Source organism: Sinohyriopsis cumingii, chromosome 15, assembly GCF_028554795.1.
Source record: "Sinohyriopsis cumingii isolate HCF-2022 chromosome 15, ASM2855479v2, whole genome shotgun sequence".
NCBI classification, from domain to species: domain Eukaryota; kingdom Metazoa; phylum Mollusca; class Bivalvia; order Unionida; family Unionidae; genus Sinohyriopsis; species Sinohyriopsis cumingii.
In genome coordinates this window covers 71609102-71629159 of record NC_142975.1, presented here as the reverse complement: position 1 = coordinate 71629159, position 20058 = coordinate 71609102, and the positions used below count along the sequence as shown (strand labels likewise).

Below are 20058 nucleotides of genomic sequence, written 5' to 3'. Positions count from 1 at the left end.
CTGGGGTTGTATGTACTACGTACTCCACAAAAACAACTCTCAGGGGATGTATGTACTTTGTACCCCACAATAAACAATTTTTTTTGGCTGTATGTACTATGTACCAAATGAAAAATAACTCCCTGGGGTTGTATGTACTATGTACCCTTAAAAAAAATAGTATACGACTTAACACTATTTCTTGAACAGCCAGATTTATAATATCCTTTATATTTTCCAAGTATGGACCATGTTGTGAAGGAATTCATGCTGTCCTGTGCCGGTTACACAGTGGCTACGTATGTTCTAGGGATAGGGGACAGACACAACGATAACATCATGCTCAAGGAAAATGGGCAGGTAGGTATATGTAACACATGGAAAATGGGCAAATAGGTATATGTAACACATGGAAAATGGGCAGGCAGGTATATGTAACACATGGAAAATGGGCAAGTAGGTATATGTAACACATGGAAAATGGGCAGGTTGGTATATGTAACACATGGAAAATGGGCAGGTTGGTATATGTAATACATGGAAAATGGGCAAATAGGTATATGTAACACATGGAAAATGGGCAGGCAGGTATATGTAACCCATGGAAAATGGGCAAGTAGGTATATGTAACACATGGAAAATGGGCAAGTAGGTATATGTAACACATGGAAAATGGGCAGGTTGGTATATGTAACACATGGAAAATGGGCAAGTAGGTATATGTAACACATGGAAAATGGGCAGGCAGGTATATGTAACACATGGAAAATGGGCAAGTAGGTATATGTAACACATGGAAAATGGGCAGGTTGGTATATGTAACACATGGAAAATGGGCAGGTTGGTATATGTAATACATGGAAAATGGGCAAATAGGTATATGTAACACATGGAAAATGGGCAGGCAGGTATATGTAACACATGGAAAATGGGCAAGTAGGTATATGTAACACATGGAAAATGGGCAAGTAGGTATATGTAACACATGGAAAATGGGCAGGTTGGTATATGTAACACATGGAAAATGGGCAAGTAGGTATATGTAACACATGGAAAATAGGCAAGTAGGTATATGTAACACATGGAAAATAGGCAAGTAGGTATATGTAACACATGGAAAATGGGCAGGCAGGTATATGTAACACATAGAAAATAGGCAAGTAGGTATATGTAACACATGGAAAATGGGCAAATAGGTATATGTAACACATGGAAAATGGGCAGGCAGGTATATGTAACACATGGAAAATAGGCAAGTAGGTATATGTAACACATGGAAAATGGGCAAGTAGGTATATGTAACACATGGAAAATGGTCAGGCAGGCAGATATATAAAACACATGGAAAATGGGCAAGTATTTATGTACAAAAGATGGAAAATGGGCAGGTAGATAACGGTAATACAGGCAAAATGGGCACATAGGTAAATGTAATACATGGAAAATGGACATGATAGGTATACTTTAACACATGGAAAATGGGCTTGTAAGTTAATGTAACACATGGAAAATGGGAAGTAGGTATATGTAATACATGGAAAATGGCCAGGTAGGTATATGAAATACAGGGAAAATGGGCAGATATGTCAATGTAATGCATAGAAAAATGGGCAGGTAGGTAAATGTAATAAATGAAAAGTGGGCAGGTAGGCAAATGCAATACATGGATTATGGGTAGGTAGGTATATGTAATACATGGAGAATGGACAGGTAGGTAATTGTAATACATAGAAAAAGAGCTGGTAGGTAAATGTAATATATGGAAAATGGGCAGGTAGATAAATGTAATACATGGAATATGGGTAGGTAGGTATATGTAATAGAAAATGGGCAGGTAGGTAAATGTAATACATAGAAAATGGGCAGGTAGGTAAATATAATACACAGAAAATTGGCAGGTAGGTAAATGTAATACATGGAAAATGGGCAGGTAGGTAAATGTAATACATGGATTATGGCTAGGTAGAAATTGGGCAGGTACATAAATGTAATACATGGAAAATGAGCAGGTATGTGTATGTATTACATAGAACTTTTAATAATTCCTCACATGAAACAAAGCTATTATTTGGCACAAGCTTGGAATGATATGTTGTGTTTTTTAACAGCTTTCATAAACTTTCATGTTTAATGAATGTAACCTATAGATACTATTAGTTCTTTATTAATTATCATGATTATGCTTGTGCTCCAGCTAAAATCTGAAAAGGGCAGGGCACATGTCCTAAAAAATGAGTACTGCTCTGGGGGCTTAACACATTAATCCCTGGAGGTTTTTGTCATTTTCATCTGAAAATCGAGTAGGAAACACATTTTGAAAGCTGTTTATGAATACATCCTAAAACACCAACTTCCAGGTGATCTTCCAATAACATACTGCCTAGTTTCATTGGCTATTTGGCTTGTGCATGAGCAAAAGGGTAAAAGTTGGAGTTTTTTCTTTTTTTTGCTTAACGGACCATTTATTTTCGTATCGAGACCACTCTTTATTCCAAATGCCCATCTTATCCTACTTTTTGCAAAGGTTCATCTGTCTGTGTGCAGTTCATACTGGTCTGCCTTAGATCTGAGACCAAAAAGTCTAAAGTCTGGACACAAATTCAGATTCTGACCACAGGCGAATTTTGGGTAGAAAAAAATTGGGTCCAAAAGATGAGGTTTTTCCCTCTGTATTTTGTAGTGCAACTAGAAATTCCAAATTATTTGGTATTATTGTAGAGCTACATCTGTCTACCTTTCTATAATACTATCCGCTTTAGTGTATCATACATGACCTTGATGCTACAGAGCTTGGCAGTAAGCTACTACCTCCTGCCACGTAAACTAGTCACCAGGGGTTAATGTGTTAAGTGGTTAGAGTATATGTCTTGGATGCAGGAAGTCGTGGGTTTAAACCCAGGCTGAGTCACACTAATGACCTATAAAAATGGTACTAGCAGCTGCCTTGCTTAATGCTCAGTGTTAAGAGGTTAGTGTTAGGACTGGTCGGTTTGGTGTCAGGATAATGTGACTCAGTAGGACATGATGCTAGATGTCTGCAGCATGATGCCCCTAGTGCAGGACATCACAATAAACTGGCTGGACATCACAATAAACTGCCACACTGCAGACATTGTAGCGATATAACTACAATTGTTAAAGCTTCATTAAAAATCCCCCAAAACACAAAAATGGGCAGTGATTGAAATTCTTATAAAAGGGCACCACAGTTTGTATCATTGCAGAAGTTAAAAGACATATCTTGATTAAAAATATACAGATTACATGTTTAAATTCCTCGACTTATTCCATCCTGGATTACCCACCAGACATGTTTCCCACATTCGTTATTGGTCTGTGCTTGCGTCGCATCAGTTTTCCTTTTTTTTCTTTCTGTTTACAGCTATTTCATATTGACTTTGGGCACTTTTTGGGGAACTTCAAATCCTACAAGGGAATCAAGAGGGAGAGAGTACCATTTGTTTTGACATCACATTTTGCATATGTCATCACCAAGGCCGACACAAAGAATGAGAATTTCAAAGAGTAAGTATTTTGGGAGTAGTAATCTTAGAAACATACCATTTTTTTTCTTGGTTTCATTTCCTGCATGCTTTTATCATAATGTCCATACTGATTCCATATCCACTGGCTTTTCATATCAATTTAATATCAGGGAAGGCAACTCATATTTGGGTAAATGATTAAACCAGATAGTAGTTATATCCCTTGGATATTGTTGCATTGGCAGTATTTGAAACAATGGTACTTAAAGAGAAGACAATATAGGAAAATATTAAAAGATTGTTTAGATCACTGTATGTGTAATACAATAAAACCTGTCCTGAAAGACCACTGCTATGTGAGACCATCTGTCTTGAGAGACCACATTTTTAATGCACAAATTTATTGATTATATAGGATTGTGACCTGTTATGGAGACCACCTGTCTTGAGAGACCATAATGTTTTGGCAAAAGAGGTGGTCTTTCAAGACAGGTTCTACTGTTGTAAAATGGCTCATCAATAGCATTTTCTTGAGTTGTGTTTTTGCCTCTGATCTGATGTAAATTATTATCGCTTCAACCCTCCAAATCACCAGTATTCTTAATCCTTTGATTTTAACCATTGGTCTTGAAAATCTTTAATTTCTGTATTGCTTTCCAATAGCAAAATATTAGTATATAATTTTGGGCAATGATCTTGTCTGTCTGTCTGTTTGGATTAAAGACCCTTTCCACCTTTCAGGTTTTGCTATTGTAATGATCTTTTTGGTCAAGATTTATTTCTAATTGTCACATTTATGTAAAGCTTGAACTGAAATATTTGTTTATCATTATGATGTGATGAGGAGATATATCAAAATATACCTTGTTCCTGTTGGAGGAAAGATTTTTTTTGATTAACACTATAATTTAGGATTTATCTCTCTCAAGTCTGTGGCATGATGTTTCCTCCATTACTAAGAATACTCTGTATTTCTAATAATAGTACTTCACTTCCTATATTTAGCTCCATTGACTATGAAAAGTGAGGTTAGCTTTGCAAAGGGATATAACTAAAATTGTAATCCTAAGAGTAAGTGGAAAGACTCAGTAATTACCTTCCTTGACATAGTTTTTCAGATCTCTTTAGTTCTTAAAACAGAATCATTTCATTTGAAAATGATCATGAAAAATTGTTGCTTAAAAATTTTCCCTAAAAATATTACTGAATTTTGTTAGTCTATTCTCTGTTTAGAGATACAGAGGACAACATTAAGCATGTATAAATTAGATTTCTTCTTTAAATATGTTGGAGAACTACTAATGCCAGCCCTCCCATATACTACTTTTAGCTGAAGGGAGCTAAACGTTTTCTGCCGACCATGGTATCTCAGGGGTAAGGGGATGTAACTCCATCCACCTCTTACCTATTCTCCTTAGTTATTATGATTCAATAATGTATTTAAAGAAGTAAATATGTTTCTTTGAGAATAGTTACCCAATCATAATATACATACACTCTCCCGGCCTCACTGCAGTTACATTCATAGGGAGCGTGCCTTCTGCTCCAGTTGTAACTAAGGGGGCGCTCACCAGTTGTTATGTACTTTTGAGAGAGTGACGTATGTAAGATGAAGTTGTTTCCATCTAAAAACATGGACAATGGAGAGAATGGTGCATACCTCTATGCTACATTAATGTAATATGGATGATATTTCTTTGGATATTGTACTTTTGGAAATTGTACATGACTTAAACACACTGCTAACTAAAATGAATGCTCCCTTGTGCTAAAAAATGAGCCTGAATTAGTCTAAAGTACACTATCCATAGCAGCTATTAAAATAGGTAAAATGAATTTTGCCAGACTAGACAATACCAGCTTCTGAAAGTGCAGTGAATGAATTACCAAATATATAAAATGTAAAAAAAGTTATCTGCTGTTTTGTATACAATTTACCTCTGAAGTTCAGGAATAGAAAATGACCAAGTGGAGCTAGCACTTTTTTAGAAAGGTGCACATCTGGAGTAAGGCCAAGCTGTATACTCTATAACCCATATTACACCCATCAATCATACACCAAAATAAAGGGAATTAAAGGTTCTTTGAATTATACCTAAGATATACAAGGTCTTTTTTAAATAGCCAGTATAACCAGTGAGGAAAGCTGGGGAAATTCTTTTTCTTTAAAATCCTAACCCTATGCAAAATATGAAACTGTAGAGCGCCACCTAACAGGTTCTTAGACTTTGCTGCGAATCCTTATACCTAATGGGAGATCACTCTGCCCAACTGCCACATAGGGTGGCAGACAACTTTTAGCTTCCTTTAGCTAAAAGTAGTATCTGTGAGGGCCGGATTTGCAAGGTAGTAGTAGTTCTCCTAAGGTAAGTTATGACTGGATAAGTATTCTTGAAAAAACATATTTTACTATTAATTTTTTTTTAAAGGATATTGGTATTTGCCTGTGATCATAACAAGAAACAATATTGTTATTATTGTTGCCCCAAAATTTATTTTCATCCCTTTGATCCTGTATTTCCAGGTCATCACTATTTTCAGTACTTTGATTAATGGAATGCATAGCCCTCATCATTATCTTTAGTCCTCCAAGACAAAGTCAATAGCTTAAATGGCACAAGGAAATTAGTCATTCAGAGACGGATAGTATGTGAGTGAGTGAGTGAGCAAGTGATTCACTTGCCCATATTGGACTTCACATAAACCATCATAGAAAGAAATCAAAGCCTTAGATGTAAATACAGTGTTTCTGAGCTTTGATAATTTTGCACCACTGGCATTATGGATTTGATTGCCTGTTTCCATCAGATGTAAGAATTAGTAGAGATTCATCCAAGATTTGTATTTTCCATTGGTTCTCTTGTTATCTCCATTTCAGAAACCACTCAGTGATCAAAGCAATCAGGATAGCTTAGTCTGCATTATAAAAACTTCGTTGATGATGTAAATTACAGTGTACATTTTCTTAAGTATCACAACAGATATTACCATATACTAAACAAAATATCTTCTGTCAGAGGTGTACATACTAGAATTCTTTACTTAATTATAAGGGAAAACATAAATGGAAAATGTTTATTTATTACTCCTGAATTACCAGAACAGACTTTTAAAAAACAAATTCCCCATGCTTACATGTATTCTGATGTAAACGGCACACTAATGTCACTGATTTTAAATTTTGTCAGGTTCCAGGATTACTGTGAGAAAGCATACAAAGCATTACGGAAGAAAGGTCCGCTCTTAATTAGACTTTTTATGATGATGCTTTCCTCTGGAATTCCGCAGTTAACTTCAGTGTCTGACCTCGATTACCTGAAAGAAACACTAGCACTCGACATGAGTGAAGAAAAAGCCATTCAGCAGTTTCGAGCGAAGTTTGATGAGGCACGTAACGCTTTTACCCCATACTTGAACTGGGCGCTACATAATTTTGTGCACAAGTCAGGGCCTGTGTTGTAGTGATCATTAGTCCTAACAAAGTGCATAGATCCATGTGCAGTGGCAAATGTGGGTCTATATTTTTTACAATTGGATATGACTTGGATGGGAATATCAAGTGCACTGGCATTATTCTTTTGTACATGCTTGTAAAGACAATCAAGAGATCAAAAATTTTGTGTTTTACAGGCAGGTGTCTTTTATATATAGGTAAAAATATGCAATGTAATCAGGTATTCATTCTGTGAAGGTGCTTGCTATAGCATATGTTTCTTTATTTTGAAAATCAGTTTTATTGTTTTCTCAGAGTTGAGAAATGGGTCTCATCTTGATTCTAGTATAATAAATAATGATTAAGAGAAAAGGAAAAAAGTTTTAGTGCAAGAATTTTATGTGAAAATGTAGAAGTTTACAGGGCAAAGTTGTCTTCAAGTTATCAGGGGCAAGTGAATCCAGCAACAGTTTGTAAACCAAGACCAAGAACAAAGGAGATAAGTCATGCTATTCTCAAAGTTTCAATAAAATGATCTTCCAGTGATATCAAATAGTGTTTGGAATTTGCTTAAATTGAAATATTTATGATCAGTTCATTGCAATGGATCAGTCATTAATTTGAATCATTTGGAGATATTTTCTGTATTTGTCTTGAAAAATGTCATTTTGTTTGCTTGGATCATTTCTCTTTGTCCCAGAGTTTAGGAATTATTACTGTCATCAGGTTATCTTACCAAACTCCAGATGTCTGAAGTGGTTATCATTGACCAATACAATTACATGTCTGACTGGTGATTAGTGATCAATATTAGTTTATATCTGAAATGGTGATCAATGATTAATACAAGTTCCTGTCTGAACTGGTGATCAGTGACCAATTTTAGTTCATGTCTGAAATGGTGATCAGTGACCAATACAGGTACTTGTCTGAACTTGTGATCAATGACCAATTTTAGTACATTTCTGAATAATGATCAATGATCCATTCCAGTACATGTCTGAACTGGTGATTCATGACCAATACAAGTACATGTCGGAACTGGTGATTAATGACAAATACAAATACATGTCTGAACTGGTGATCAATGGCCAGTTTTAGTACTTGTCTGAACTGGTGATCAGTGATTCATTCAGGTATATGTCTGAACTGGTGATTCATGACCAATACAACAAGTACATATCATAAAAGGTCTATCATTGTTCTAATAAACATGTTGGGGTTGCAATACTTTGAAAATGTTAAAATCAAAGGTGTAAAACCTTGAAACATTTATAAACCATTTTCAAAAGATCATAATCTCATTTCATTTGATTCCTCTTCATTAGCACTAATGTCAAACATATTTGGAATTACCTTGTTTAAAAATAAAACAATTCCAGATTTTCTTCTTTTTTGTTAAGTACACTTTTTTGTGAAAGTATATGATCCTTTGTAAAATATTGTGATCACGGATGATATATGACAAAGAAATCAACTTTGTTCCGTTCATTTGTTTATGTCTTTCATAAGAATGTATTTTATATATCATTGAGGTATGTAATTATTCATTGTTACATATTGAGCACTGTAAACTTTTACTTTTTATTCTTTGGACAAGTTGTACATATGCATATGCTAGTCATTGCAGTATACCTTCAGACCTATTGAAAAATGGGTCAGATTTATGAAGTTTGAATAGTAGCAGGTTTATTGGAATCAAAATCTTGCCATTCTGCAGAGAAGCTGGATTTCAGTGGGATGGTTTAGGGAGGTTTCATTGTATAATCTTCAAAGACAGCAGAAGGTATCTGTTGATCTAGTTTATAATGAATGATTTCCAGAGTGACTTAGGTTCTTGGGAAAGCATAGTGACATCAAATTATTTGGTTCAAAATCAATATCCTACTGTCAAGCATTAGAAAAATCAAGTGGCATAACTCTAAAAATACTTTTTTTGCACATGTCATATAATCTGTTGCTGGGAATATAGTTGTACTTTTAACCCTCACATATGTTCCATGCATCAGTGAGCTTGTTTCTATATAATCATTTTTGAAGGATTTATGAATTGAAAATAGGTACCATGTTCATTATTGAAAAGATGTAGATAAAGATTGATTTTCATCTTTTTTCATCCAGTTTGGTAGAATTATGGTCCTTGTTTACCATAAAACTGCCCCTGGATATTGGTTTCTTGTATTGTATTGGCTGGGGCTTCTGTGTCACATGGATGTATGTCGGTTTAGTTTATTCTGAAGAAAGTCTATTGAAGCTTGGTAAGCTATACATGGCTGCCAGTCTATTTAGTAGAGGAAAGACCCTGGAGTACCCACCGACTCATTGGAAGCTAGCAGGGTTTCTCACTTACCCATGTTGGTTGAGGGGGGACTTGAACTTGTGCATACAGAGGTGAAAAGTATGAGTGATCTGTAAAGGTGAGCATGTCAGACCACTATATCACTTGAGGCCCCCTTCTCAGACCACTGTGTCACTTGAGGCCCCCTTCTCAGACCACTATGTCACTTGAGGCCTCCTTCAGAGAATGGAGATTCAGTATTTAGGTGATTTAGGAAGTCAATGAGCAAAAACTGAAATGTGCAATGTGCATAGAACAAGTAATGTAGATGAGAAAGACACAAAATATTAATGGTTTTTGCAGATATATCAATCCGTGGAATTTTTGTTTATCGGTTTTATGGGATAGTTTACTATTCTGAATCATAAAAGTGCCTGTCACACATGTAACTTAATATTTACACAATGTCTTAACATATTTATCAGTAATTCATCATGTGTGAATGTAGGCAGTAAAAATAACTTCAGATATTCATATGTATTTTGAAACTTTGTCTCTATTGTCTATACTGTTATCTCGTTTTTTGCCTAGTTTGTTGCCAAGAATTGCTTTATGAACCATACTTCCTTCCGGTTATAATTTACATAGCATGTTTTCAGCAGTCATGTTCAGTTTTGTATCTTTGTTATTTAGAGGTACAATATTTTTATTTAACATTTTAATCTGTCTAATTTTTATAGAATATTTTTGGACTTAAGGAATTTTAATTATTAGTTGTAATATATTTGCTTATTCTTTTTATGGTATTTCCAATATATTCTTTATATGGTATTTCCAACAAAGTAACACATTCCATTATATTGTATCCGACACAGCAACACATTCCATTATATTGTATCCGACACAGCAACACATTCCATTATATTGTATCCGACACAGCAACACATTCCATTATATTGTAGTCAGGCAAAGTATAATATTTAGTTTTTCATTTATTGTATCAATTTTGTCTTTTTGGCATTGGCTGATTACGAGAAGTAGGTATCTCTTTTCATGCAGTGATGATATCCTGTTAATTCTTGTCATTGTCAAAATTTATTGAGCTTTTTTTATTGACCAATTTATGTTTAACAGCACATCAACACAGGGCAGGTTATATTGTGCGAATGCAATTTAAGTCAAGTACCTTGTTCAGAGATACAACATGGCAGCTGACCTGGCCTTTTGTAGATTTGAATCCACACCCTTCTGGTTTTGAGTTGGACACATTATCCTCAGAAAACTTTTAAAAGTCCTGTAGAGTTCAACATGTTACTGTGTGAGATACAGTGATCCAGTAAGCTCTTGTCTGTCAAATATTGCATTCAGATCCCTGATCTTAAGTGGAGTTGATGCTTTTCACAATTATGGGATTATCAACCTATGACCACAAGTATGAAATAAATCATAAGATATCAACAGTTGACCTAAAGTTTGAAACAGACAGTAGGATATGAAACCAATGACCTCAAGTTTGAAACAGACCATAAGATATCAACAGTTGACTTGAAGTATGAAACAGACCATAGGATATCAACTAATGACCTCAGGTTTGAAACAGACTATATGCTAATTACCCTAAGACCTGCAGTTTGAAACAGACAATAGGATATAAACCGATGACCTCAAGTTTGAAACAGACCATATGATATCAACTAATGACCTCAGGTTTGAAACAGACCATATGATAATTACCCTATGATCTGCAGTTTGAAACAGAGAGTAGGATAATTTTATGATCTCCAGTGTGATACAGATCATAGGATCTCAACCTATGACCTCAAGTTTGTAACAGACCATAGGATCTCAATCTATTACCTTAAGTGTGAAACTGACCATATAATATAAACCAATGATCTCAAGTGTGAAACTGACCATATGATATAAACCAATGACCTCAAGTTTGAAACAGACCATATGATATAAACCAGTGACCTCAAGTTTGAAACAGACCATATGATATAAACCAATGACCTCAAGTTTGAAACAGACCATATGATATAAACAGATGCAAAGATTTTAAACAGCTCTTACTGGGGAAAAGTTATGAAACAACAATTTTTGTAAGAACTAGCAAGATTTAAAATAATAATCACTGAGACAGTCAAAGAGATGACAAGTTTTTCCTTTTTTGGGGTCAAATTGTTTAAAACTAATATCGTATTTTAGAAGGTGCAAAAAAAACAACTTGGATTTGAAGTACTATGGATATAGTTGTTGTACTGAGACTTTTCTCAAAACACTTCAGAAGAGTGACAGGTTGAATAGAAAAAATTATTCGTTTTTTAATAAATTTTTAGTTGGGCTTTTTTATTTGTCCTGATTAAGGCTGCAGTTTTTGACAGAAGGTTGAATCTTGTACATAGTTTACAGTGACCAAAACAATGTCATTTACTCAAAACAGTTAGCATGACCTTTACCCCTATCTACCCATTAGGAGTACTGAATGGCTGACAGCTATTATATTGTGTATGCCAATACACCTTGCTCAACCTCAGAAAGTTTTATTTGATGTACATGTTTTTCCTCTCATTTTGACAGGATTCAGTTTGTAAGACATGCCTTTGTTAAATATATCTGACAGTTTTAGTAGAATATCCTTGGATTGTTATGATGTTTCCACAGACAACATATATGATGATAAAATTGACAATGCAGTTGGTTGTACTTGTGGGATATAAAAATAAAATGATGATTTTTTTAGGACCTACTGAAAAACTATGCAATGGCTAACAAACTTTAAAGGCTGTTTGTTTTGGTTTTTTTTAAAAATAAAATGTTTCTAATAAAAGATTTAGTTAAGAAACGTGTTCAGAAGGTAAAAATATAGTTAAAAGAAATAAAAATATTCAGCATTATCAGTAAATCAACCTGATGTGTACGGATACGTAATGTGTATTACAGAGGGTTCAAGTAAACTTCAATTATTTCCTAGTGATTCCACATTCAGTATACAATTGTACACATGTTAAGAAAAAATGCGAAACAAAAATCCTGCTAAGAACTTTTATAGAAAGAGTTATAGAGATAGTTCTTGTATTATTGACAGCCACATGAATGTTTGTTGACATTTACTAAATTTGTAGACATTGCAGGCAGTAAACTAAACAAAGCCATTTACATGTATAAATGTTGCAGCCTTAGTCATGGTCTCTTCATATTAAATGGCTGCTACAGACATGCCCATTATTGTTAACCTTTAAATCAGCTTTTCTATCAGAGGAGTTCCAATTGCTACTACAGACATGCCCATTATTGTTAACCTTTAAATCAGCTTTTCTGTCAAAGGAGTTCCAATTGCTACTACAGACATGCCCATTATTGTTAACCTTTAAATCAGCTTTTCTATCAAAGGAGTTCCAATTGCTACTATAGACATGCCCATTATTGTTAACCTTTAAATCAGCTTTTCTATCAAAGGCGTTCCAATTGCTACTACAGACATGCCCATTATTGCTAACCTTTAAATCAGCTTTTCTATCAAAGGAGTTCCAATTGCTACTACAGACATGCCCATTATTGTTAACCTTTAAATCAGCTTTTCTATCAAAGGAGTTCCAATTGCTACTATAGACATGCCCATTATTGTTAACCTTTAAATCAGCTTTTCTATCAAAGGAGTTCCAATTGCTACTACAGACATGCCCATTATTGCTAACCTTTAAATCAGCTTTTCTATCAAAGGAGTTCCAATTGCTACTACAGACATGCCCATTATTGTTAACCTTTAAATCAGCTTTTCTATCAAAGGAGTTCCGATGTTGGATCTATCTTTGGGATGCAGTTAATTCAGGCTATTTGGATAATCATCCTTGGTTGGTATGTGCTAAAACACATTAAGAAAGTTGTTTATAATTTATTCCCCTTAAGATATAGCTCAATATGAACTGGTGGCTTGATTTGTATTAGAACAGAACAGGGGTACGCAACATATGGCCATGTGACACATTTTGAGTGGCATGTGGGCTGTAACCTTACTTTATGCATGTGTATTTATGCATTTATTATAGACACAAATCTTTCTCAGTGTCTCCTACTTTGTTCAGTAAAGGTCAGTTTTGACCCATGTAAACATTCGAGTTATATACAAATCATTTAGTTTTCTGTGTGGAAACCTTTGCAGCACAAGAGAATTGTTTTAATCAGGATTTTTAAAATAATTTTCAGATTGATGTGGCAAATATGTATGCACAGCAAAATGTGTACAGTTGTTTTTTTTTCTTCTTTCGATGATTTTCAAAAGATAAGGACCAAAAACAAACAAAAGTCTTTTAACAAGAAAAGACCCAACTCAGACATCACATGCAATTCTGCCCTTTAAATACGACTAATTTGTTAAAAGTTAAATTTCTTAAACGAGGTAAAATTTGGATTGATTATGTATAACTATTATAAAGGGCTTAGTCCAGTAAAATAGGGGATTGATGAGATATTTATTTATATCCAGCATGTAAGAGATTTTCTTTTCATAAAAAAGTAACATATTTTAAGTTGACTATATTGTAATAAATATAGAGTAAAAGGTCAAGCTGCCAGGTCCTGTAGTTGAGTTATACATGTGAAGTTTTTTTTACTCACACTGGTAAATCAAGTTAAATTCACATAGCCTTCATGCTGCTTTTGTTTTAAGTTTGAGATGGAGATCATAAGACCAGAAATTTAAAATAGAACCAAATCATCCTTAAAAAGATCGAGAAAAGAAGCTTTGAGGTCTTCCACCAAAATCTAAGTGTTGAGGTCTTCCACCAAATCTAAGCTTTGAGTTCCACCAGAATCAAACATACTATCCAGATAGTAATTTTTTTAATGCATCATTTACATTTAAGGTCAACTTTTTAATGTTGAAGCTGTTTCTGAAAAAGATGTACATTCAGGTGGATTGAAAGGCACATCACCATCCCTCAAATTGAATTGGTCTATGCAGAGTATAACACCTACAGTAGTCTCAATTTCTTCCAACCACCATTTGATTAAGTGAAGTGCCTTCCAACCTCCCAACTCTTTTCCTTTAATTCTGGAACAGGCTTTAAAAGAAAAAACAGGAAAAGGCTTCAGCTCATTAGTTGTCGTCAGTGTCTCACGAGTCAGTGATTCAAGGCATATATATATTTATGTACATGTATGATACATATATGCAGATGAATTCCATTCTTAGGGTGCGTGTTGAGTGGTCATTTGGTTCTTAACTTTCCAGTCATTTCATGTCATCAGTAGGGGACAGTTTATCAATTATAGTTGCATATGTATTCAGTCAACATTTGTTACAAAAGCAGAAATCTTGCCACTTATATTTTATTGACCATTCCATGTTTTTTTGACCATTCCATGTTTTTTTGACCATTCCATGTTTTATTGACCATTCCATGTTTTATCGACCATTCCATGTTTTTTTGACCATTCCATGTTTTTTTGACCATTCCATGTTTTATTGACCATTCCATGTTTTATTGACCATTCCATGTTTTATTGACCATTCCATGTTTTATTTACTTACTTTACACATTGATAGAGACATCTTAGGTACTGTACCCACTTGCTTGTTTGTAACTTTAGGTCCAACTGCAAATTGCACAGGCCCAGATCTACCATTGTATAATTCATCCACAGATCTTGGTTTGTGCTGTTTGTTAGGAGAATTCAGTAGAAAAAAGAATGTAGACCCTGGTCTTATGGCACATTATGTGATGGGAGATCAGGACTATGTTGTTTGCATTTGAACTCAACTTATAAGCAAGTATAGTTGGTAATTTTAGAGGTCAAGGACCCTTTAGATAGTAAGGTAAGGTCATTCATTGTTAGGGAGACTTTCTTTGATCTACACAAAGTTGGAACAGTTTGTTGTTTGTGTGTTGAACATTCCTCTTGTTTTTTGTGTAATCTTACAGTTTGTATATAGCCCTCATGTTATAATTTTCAAAATATGTTAATAATTTTAACATTTTAGTGTGATATGACTTTTAATGTTTTAATTGTTTTTATTGATATTTGCTATTCTGAATGTTTTGAGGAAAATGTGTTTTATAAGGTCATACCAAAACGGCATGAATAACGTGGTGTATGATGATGCTTTATACAGTCATGCCAAAATGGAACGAATAACGTGGTGTATGATGATGTTGACACTGGGCATGTTAAACTTATTAGTTTAAACTAGGAATATTTAAACGATTTGTATTAATTGCATGGATGAGTTACTTTGACTTTCATATTTCAACTTTTTGTCCATAAATTCTGCACGTCTCAAACTACTGCATAAGTTGGTTATTGTCAGATCAAATGCATTTTATTTCCGTGTAAAAGTTTTTTTTATACAAGATACCTATGTAAATAAATCCTTTCACTACAATGACAAATTATATACAAAGTTGTAACATTGTATGCCTAGTAACATTGTCATGATCAACAATCATTTACATGTAAATATTAAACATCTGCCCCGACCCAAATTTAACATTACAAGTCCAGATAGAAAATAGTTTTTTTAGTTAGTTTTTTATTACTGTTTCTAGATGTTTATCCCTCAAGTTGAGATTTTAAATTACATTTTTCATTATACTTGTGACAAGTTTAGACATTTTTGTTGGAGGTAGATTGAGTCTATCGCTAGCAAGCAAAGAGAATTTGAGATATACATGTCTTATATGTTTAATGGAAAAAAACACATTTTGCTGCAAAGCAGACAATAAAAAAGATACTGTACATATCTCAGTTTGGGAAAGATTGTTGGTGATAGCATCATATTTGAAGTCCCTTGAGAACATTCCCAATCTTGTTCATTTTTGATAGATTAATTGATGTTCAGTGACAGTAAGAAATATGTGTGTTGCCAAGAGACACATAATGGCTAGCCAACCTCAAACCATCAGTGTACTGATTGCAAGTGACACCCCAACACATAAGGCACAGTAGCTTCCTCTCTTTTCATTAATATTGTATTGAAAATAAATACCATAAAATTACCCAGCTACATATCATAGCTGTCACCCAAACAGATCTGGGCAAGATTTGAACCAGCAACTCGCTGATTGTGAGTTTGGCTTGCTAACCACTGATCCATCTGAACCCCTGATTAAATTCTGAGGAAGCTCATAAAATTGGGATATGATACTTTCTCTTACAACACTGTTTATTTCCAAAATAACACTTTTTATGTAACTGTATGTACCATTAAGGTGAAGCTACAGTGGTAAATATGAACACCCAATAGCTCATTTGGCTGTGTTGGACTCAAGGGCCATGGTTTATACCCATCCAGGCCAGTCTGGGTCAGGTGTCTTGATGTGTTTTTAGGAAAGGCATTAAGAAGAAAGAATTTATTTTCAAAAAAAGTGATTTCTCTTCAAAATTGTTATACCTGGAATGACATTAGTGCAAATCTTGCAGTCAGTTCCATTCAGCTCCTCCAGTTTAATGCTTGGAAGTGGCTCAGTTATTAGTATGCCAAACTCACAGTCGAGTTGTTTTTAATTCTACCCAGGCTGGTACGGTTTGACTGCCATGTCGTATCTCATAGCAGGAAAATATACTATGGTTACCTTGTCAGATCATTTGTTACTTATCTTCCCTTAAATACCAATCATTTGTTTTTCCTCTTAGTTTACAACTATCCTATCAAATTAAATGTAATCAATGGTTCATTATAACTAAATCTGCATGCCAGATTGTCATGTTTTTTAATCCACAAATCATGATTTTATTTGCTCCTTTGTCCCAGTGTAGAACCCAGTCTGCTGTTGAAGTTTGTGATGGCAGATAAGGCTTGATGCTGTTCATAACCAAGCATATATTATCAGACCCTATATAGTGGATGTCGATGTGGTCATGTAGGTGCATTTACTCAAAATATAAATTGTTGTTCTAAAATTCAGTATAGTTTAACCATAGTCTCTTCAGTCCTTGAATACTTAACTGTCTTCAAGAAATTTAAAATGAAAATTATTGATCTCGCTATGGACGTTTACAATGTTTTCCAGGTACTAAACTGGATGAAGAAAATAGCATGTTGGGTCTAATTGTCACAATATAGAGTAGTAGTATTTTATTTTTTCAACATGCATCATTTTCTTTGTACAGTGTGACATTCAGTCCAGTTTGTACTAGATCACATCTTTGGAATAACCTCATTAAAGAGGCCCACATTCTTGAGTTTTGCTGTATATGTTTGTTGTGGTATGTAAATAATGAAAATTGACGTATGGATGTAGGAGGATCAAAATAAAGTGAATAATCATCATTTAAAGGTATGTGTAATAAAATTCTTAAAATCGACACCCATTATAGAAATACTGCAACACTTTTTTGTGGGTGATTTGATACTATGCAAAGTTATCATCTATTATTTAAAGTTTCAACATATCGACAGACACAAACGTTTTGTAGAATTCTATATTTAAATTGATTAAGCATTAATCATCTGTTATATTATCTTACCCAACAGTATTGTTGTCCAGTCTATAGTAACAAAATGGTTGCAGCATCTTTCCCAGAGCAACACCCTAGAGCACCTGCCTCAAAAATCTGAAAAGTTGGGGCTGGTTGCAACAATATCTTTAGAAAATTTGCCAGAACTCTGAACAAATAGAGGACAAGCTTATTATCATGCATGGACTTACCAAAGAGAACCACAGAAGTTAAAACAAGAAGGTTTGATGCAAAGGAAAAATAACCCTGTTTAATGTCTTATTTTGATTCAATTTATTACCATGTTTATCCAGCAATAAACCATTCTCTAACTTTTAAAAAATGTAGGTAAGCTTTTATTTACGAAAAAGCTTTGTCGGATGATAAACCAACCTCTTACTTTTCATGATATTTACATGAAAGGCCCCAATGTTGACGTGGGAGGAATATGGGGAATTTTTCAAGATGTATCTGCAGTGATTTTTTATTGTATCAATTGTTTCTTGAAATTGAATATGAGTAACTGCTTAAAATAGAATATTAGTATCTCAGCCATGTCAAAATTATCCAATGTTTGCAACCCTCCATCTTGTTTTGCAGAGGTTAATACCATAAAAGGAACACTAACCTACAAATATATTGTCCAACCAGTTTGACTGCTATACTGGGTATATATAGTTTAAATATTTAATCTTTTAAGAGGAATCGCCATGTAAGATTATTTTTTGTAAAAGAAAAATCTATACTTTTTAGTTACCTTGTACATTTTGTGGAAGAGAATACAATCCAGTGGCTTGTTTTTGTAAGAACATCATTGTAGTGTTAAGCTACATTTTTTTTTTAAATATCCAGAGTGATGTCCCTTCCCGGGAAAAACTCAGCTACACATAATATTGTAAGAAATTAAGATGGAAGTAAAGGTCATTATAAATAATAGTAATAATACGATACATTATGTGTCAGAGCTATTGTGTGAAAGATGCGATTCCTGAATATAAAATGTTGGCAGTATTTAACATTCTGACAGAATTGTGAAGTGTCTATTTAAGACAAATCATTAAAAATTATAGGCTGGTGTGTATTTTCTTAATGTATTCTACATTACAATCTTTCTTCCTTTATATATTATTTGTTTGTTTTTCCTAAGAATTGTATATGTTCATGTACAGTTTATATTGCATTCCAAAATAAAATATTTTTTTTCAGAAGTCCATCCATTTTTAAAAACACACACACACTCCTTTATTCCCTTATACATCCACCTATAATGAGCTTTCTTACAAAAGAGATAGGGGTGACTGAGTGATCTAAAGCGCTGTCTGCATGGGTTCGAGTCTCGGGGTTTGGCCAATGTGGGTATGTGAGAAAACTTGCCAGTAGCTTCTCATGGGTCGGTGGTTCTTCCTCCACCTTTTATACTGTCTGCCATGTATAGCCTATCTTGTGCTGATAAATGGTGTTAAAACCTGCAACAACAAGAAAAGAGATAATCCTAATGCCTAAATTTACTTTGCAGCCAACTGCAGAGGATCAAGATTCCCACCTCAGACATGGTGTTAAAAAATGTTGAGGGAGACAGGGTGCTAACCTTCCTGTCACTATTGCCTTGTTATCTTTTCCAGTAAAGAACAACACTTGTTCACAATATAAAATTTTGTCCTCCCATTGACTGAACATTCTAGAAAGTGTAGAATGGAAAGAACACATATCCAGTCTGACTCCTATCATCTTGGACTAAGACTACTTGTAGGGTGTGAGGAGGAAATCTTGTAATGTTGGCATGTGAGTAGTACAGTATTAAAATTAGCTTTATCCCCACCCCCACCTACATTTTGAATGCAGTAATACAGTACCTGCCACTATTGCCTTGCTGAATTTGCCAGTTCATAGGGAGGCTGATGTCGTAAAAAAGACTGGTTGAAAATTTGATATACCTACCCTTATGGTATAGGTGTCCACTACTATAAGTTGGCAGCAGTTTGGTCCACTTTGTTTGTCATAAATATTGGGCCATGATCATTAAAATGGGACTTTCATTACATCCTCTGATAGCAAGCGAGTTGGATAGACTCGTGAAGTAGCTATGGTCATCGACTTTAATCCCCACAATCAAAATGGTTTATGCTGAAATATCAGTCTTTAATATATAGGAAAAGATGCTTCCTACATTTTCTTCTCCTGTTCAAAACAGCCAAAGAGAAGTGTAAACTCCTAAAAGGTTATACAAGTCTATCTTGATCATCCCCACCACAGAAATGCAGGAAGTGTGGCTTCCAAAGGCAGCTGGTTCTTTGGCAAAATCACAGGTTTTCATAGGGGAGACACAAACTTCTAATTATCACTGAACTTTAAACAAACCATTGTTATAGATGAAACCTAAAGCTCACTCTTCACAGACAGCAGGAAGGTAGTTTAAGTGCAGATTTCTCGAAAAAAGCTTCACT

General features: G+C 34.4%; 1 protein-coding gene across 3 annotated transcripts in view; it reads left to right on the top strand.

Annotated features, from left to right (window-relative positions):
- The window catches only part of LOC149782051 (phosphatidylinositol 4,5-bisphosphate 3-kinase catalytic subunit beta isoform-like), a 143772-nt gene extending 124956 nt beyond the window's left edge, over positions 1–18816 (top strand). For all 3 annotated transcript variants that reach the window (XM_089933458.1, XM_089933459.1, XM_089933460.1), the window contains exons 22-24: positions 222–339; positions 3362–3504; positions 6653–18816. In XM_089933458.1, the coding sequence (XP_089789584.1) occupies positions 222–339; positions 3362–3504; positions 6653–6926 (535 nt within the window). In that variant the 3' untranslated portion in view covers positions 6927–18816. The remainder of the gene's footprint in view (positions 1–221; positions 340–3361; positions 3505–6652) is intronic.
- Positions 18817–20058: the final 1242 nt, after the last annotated feature.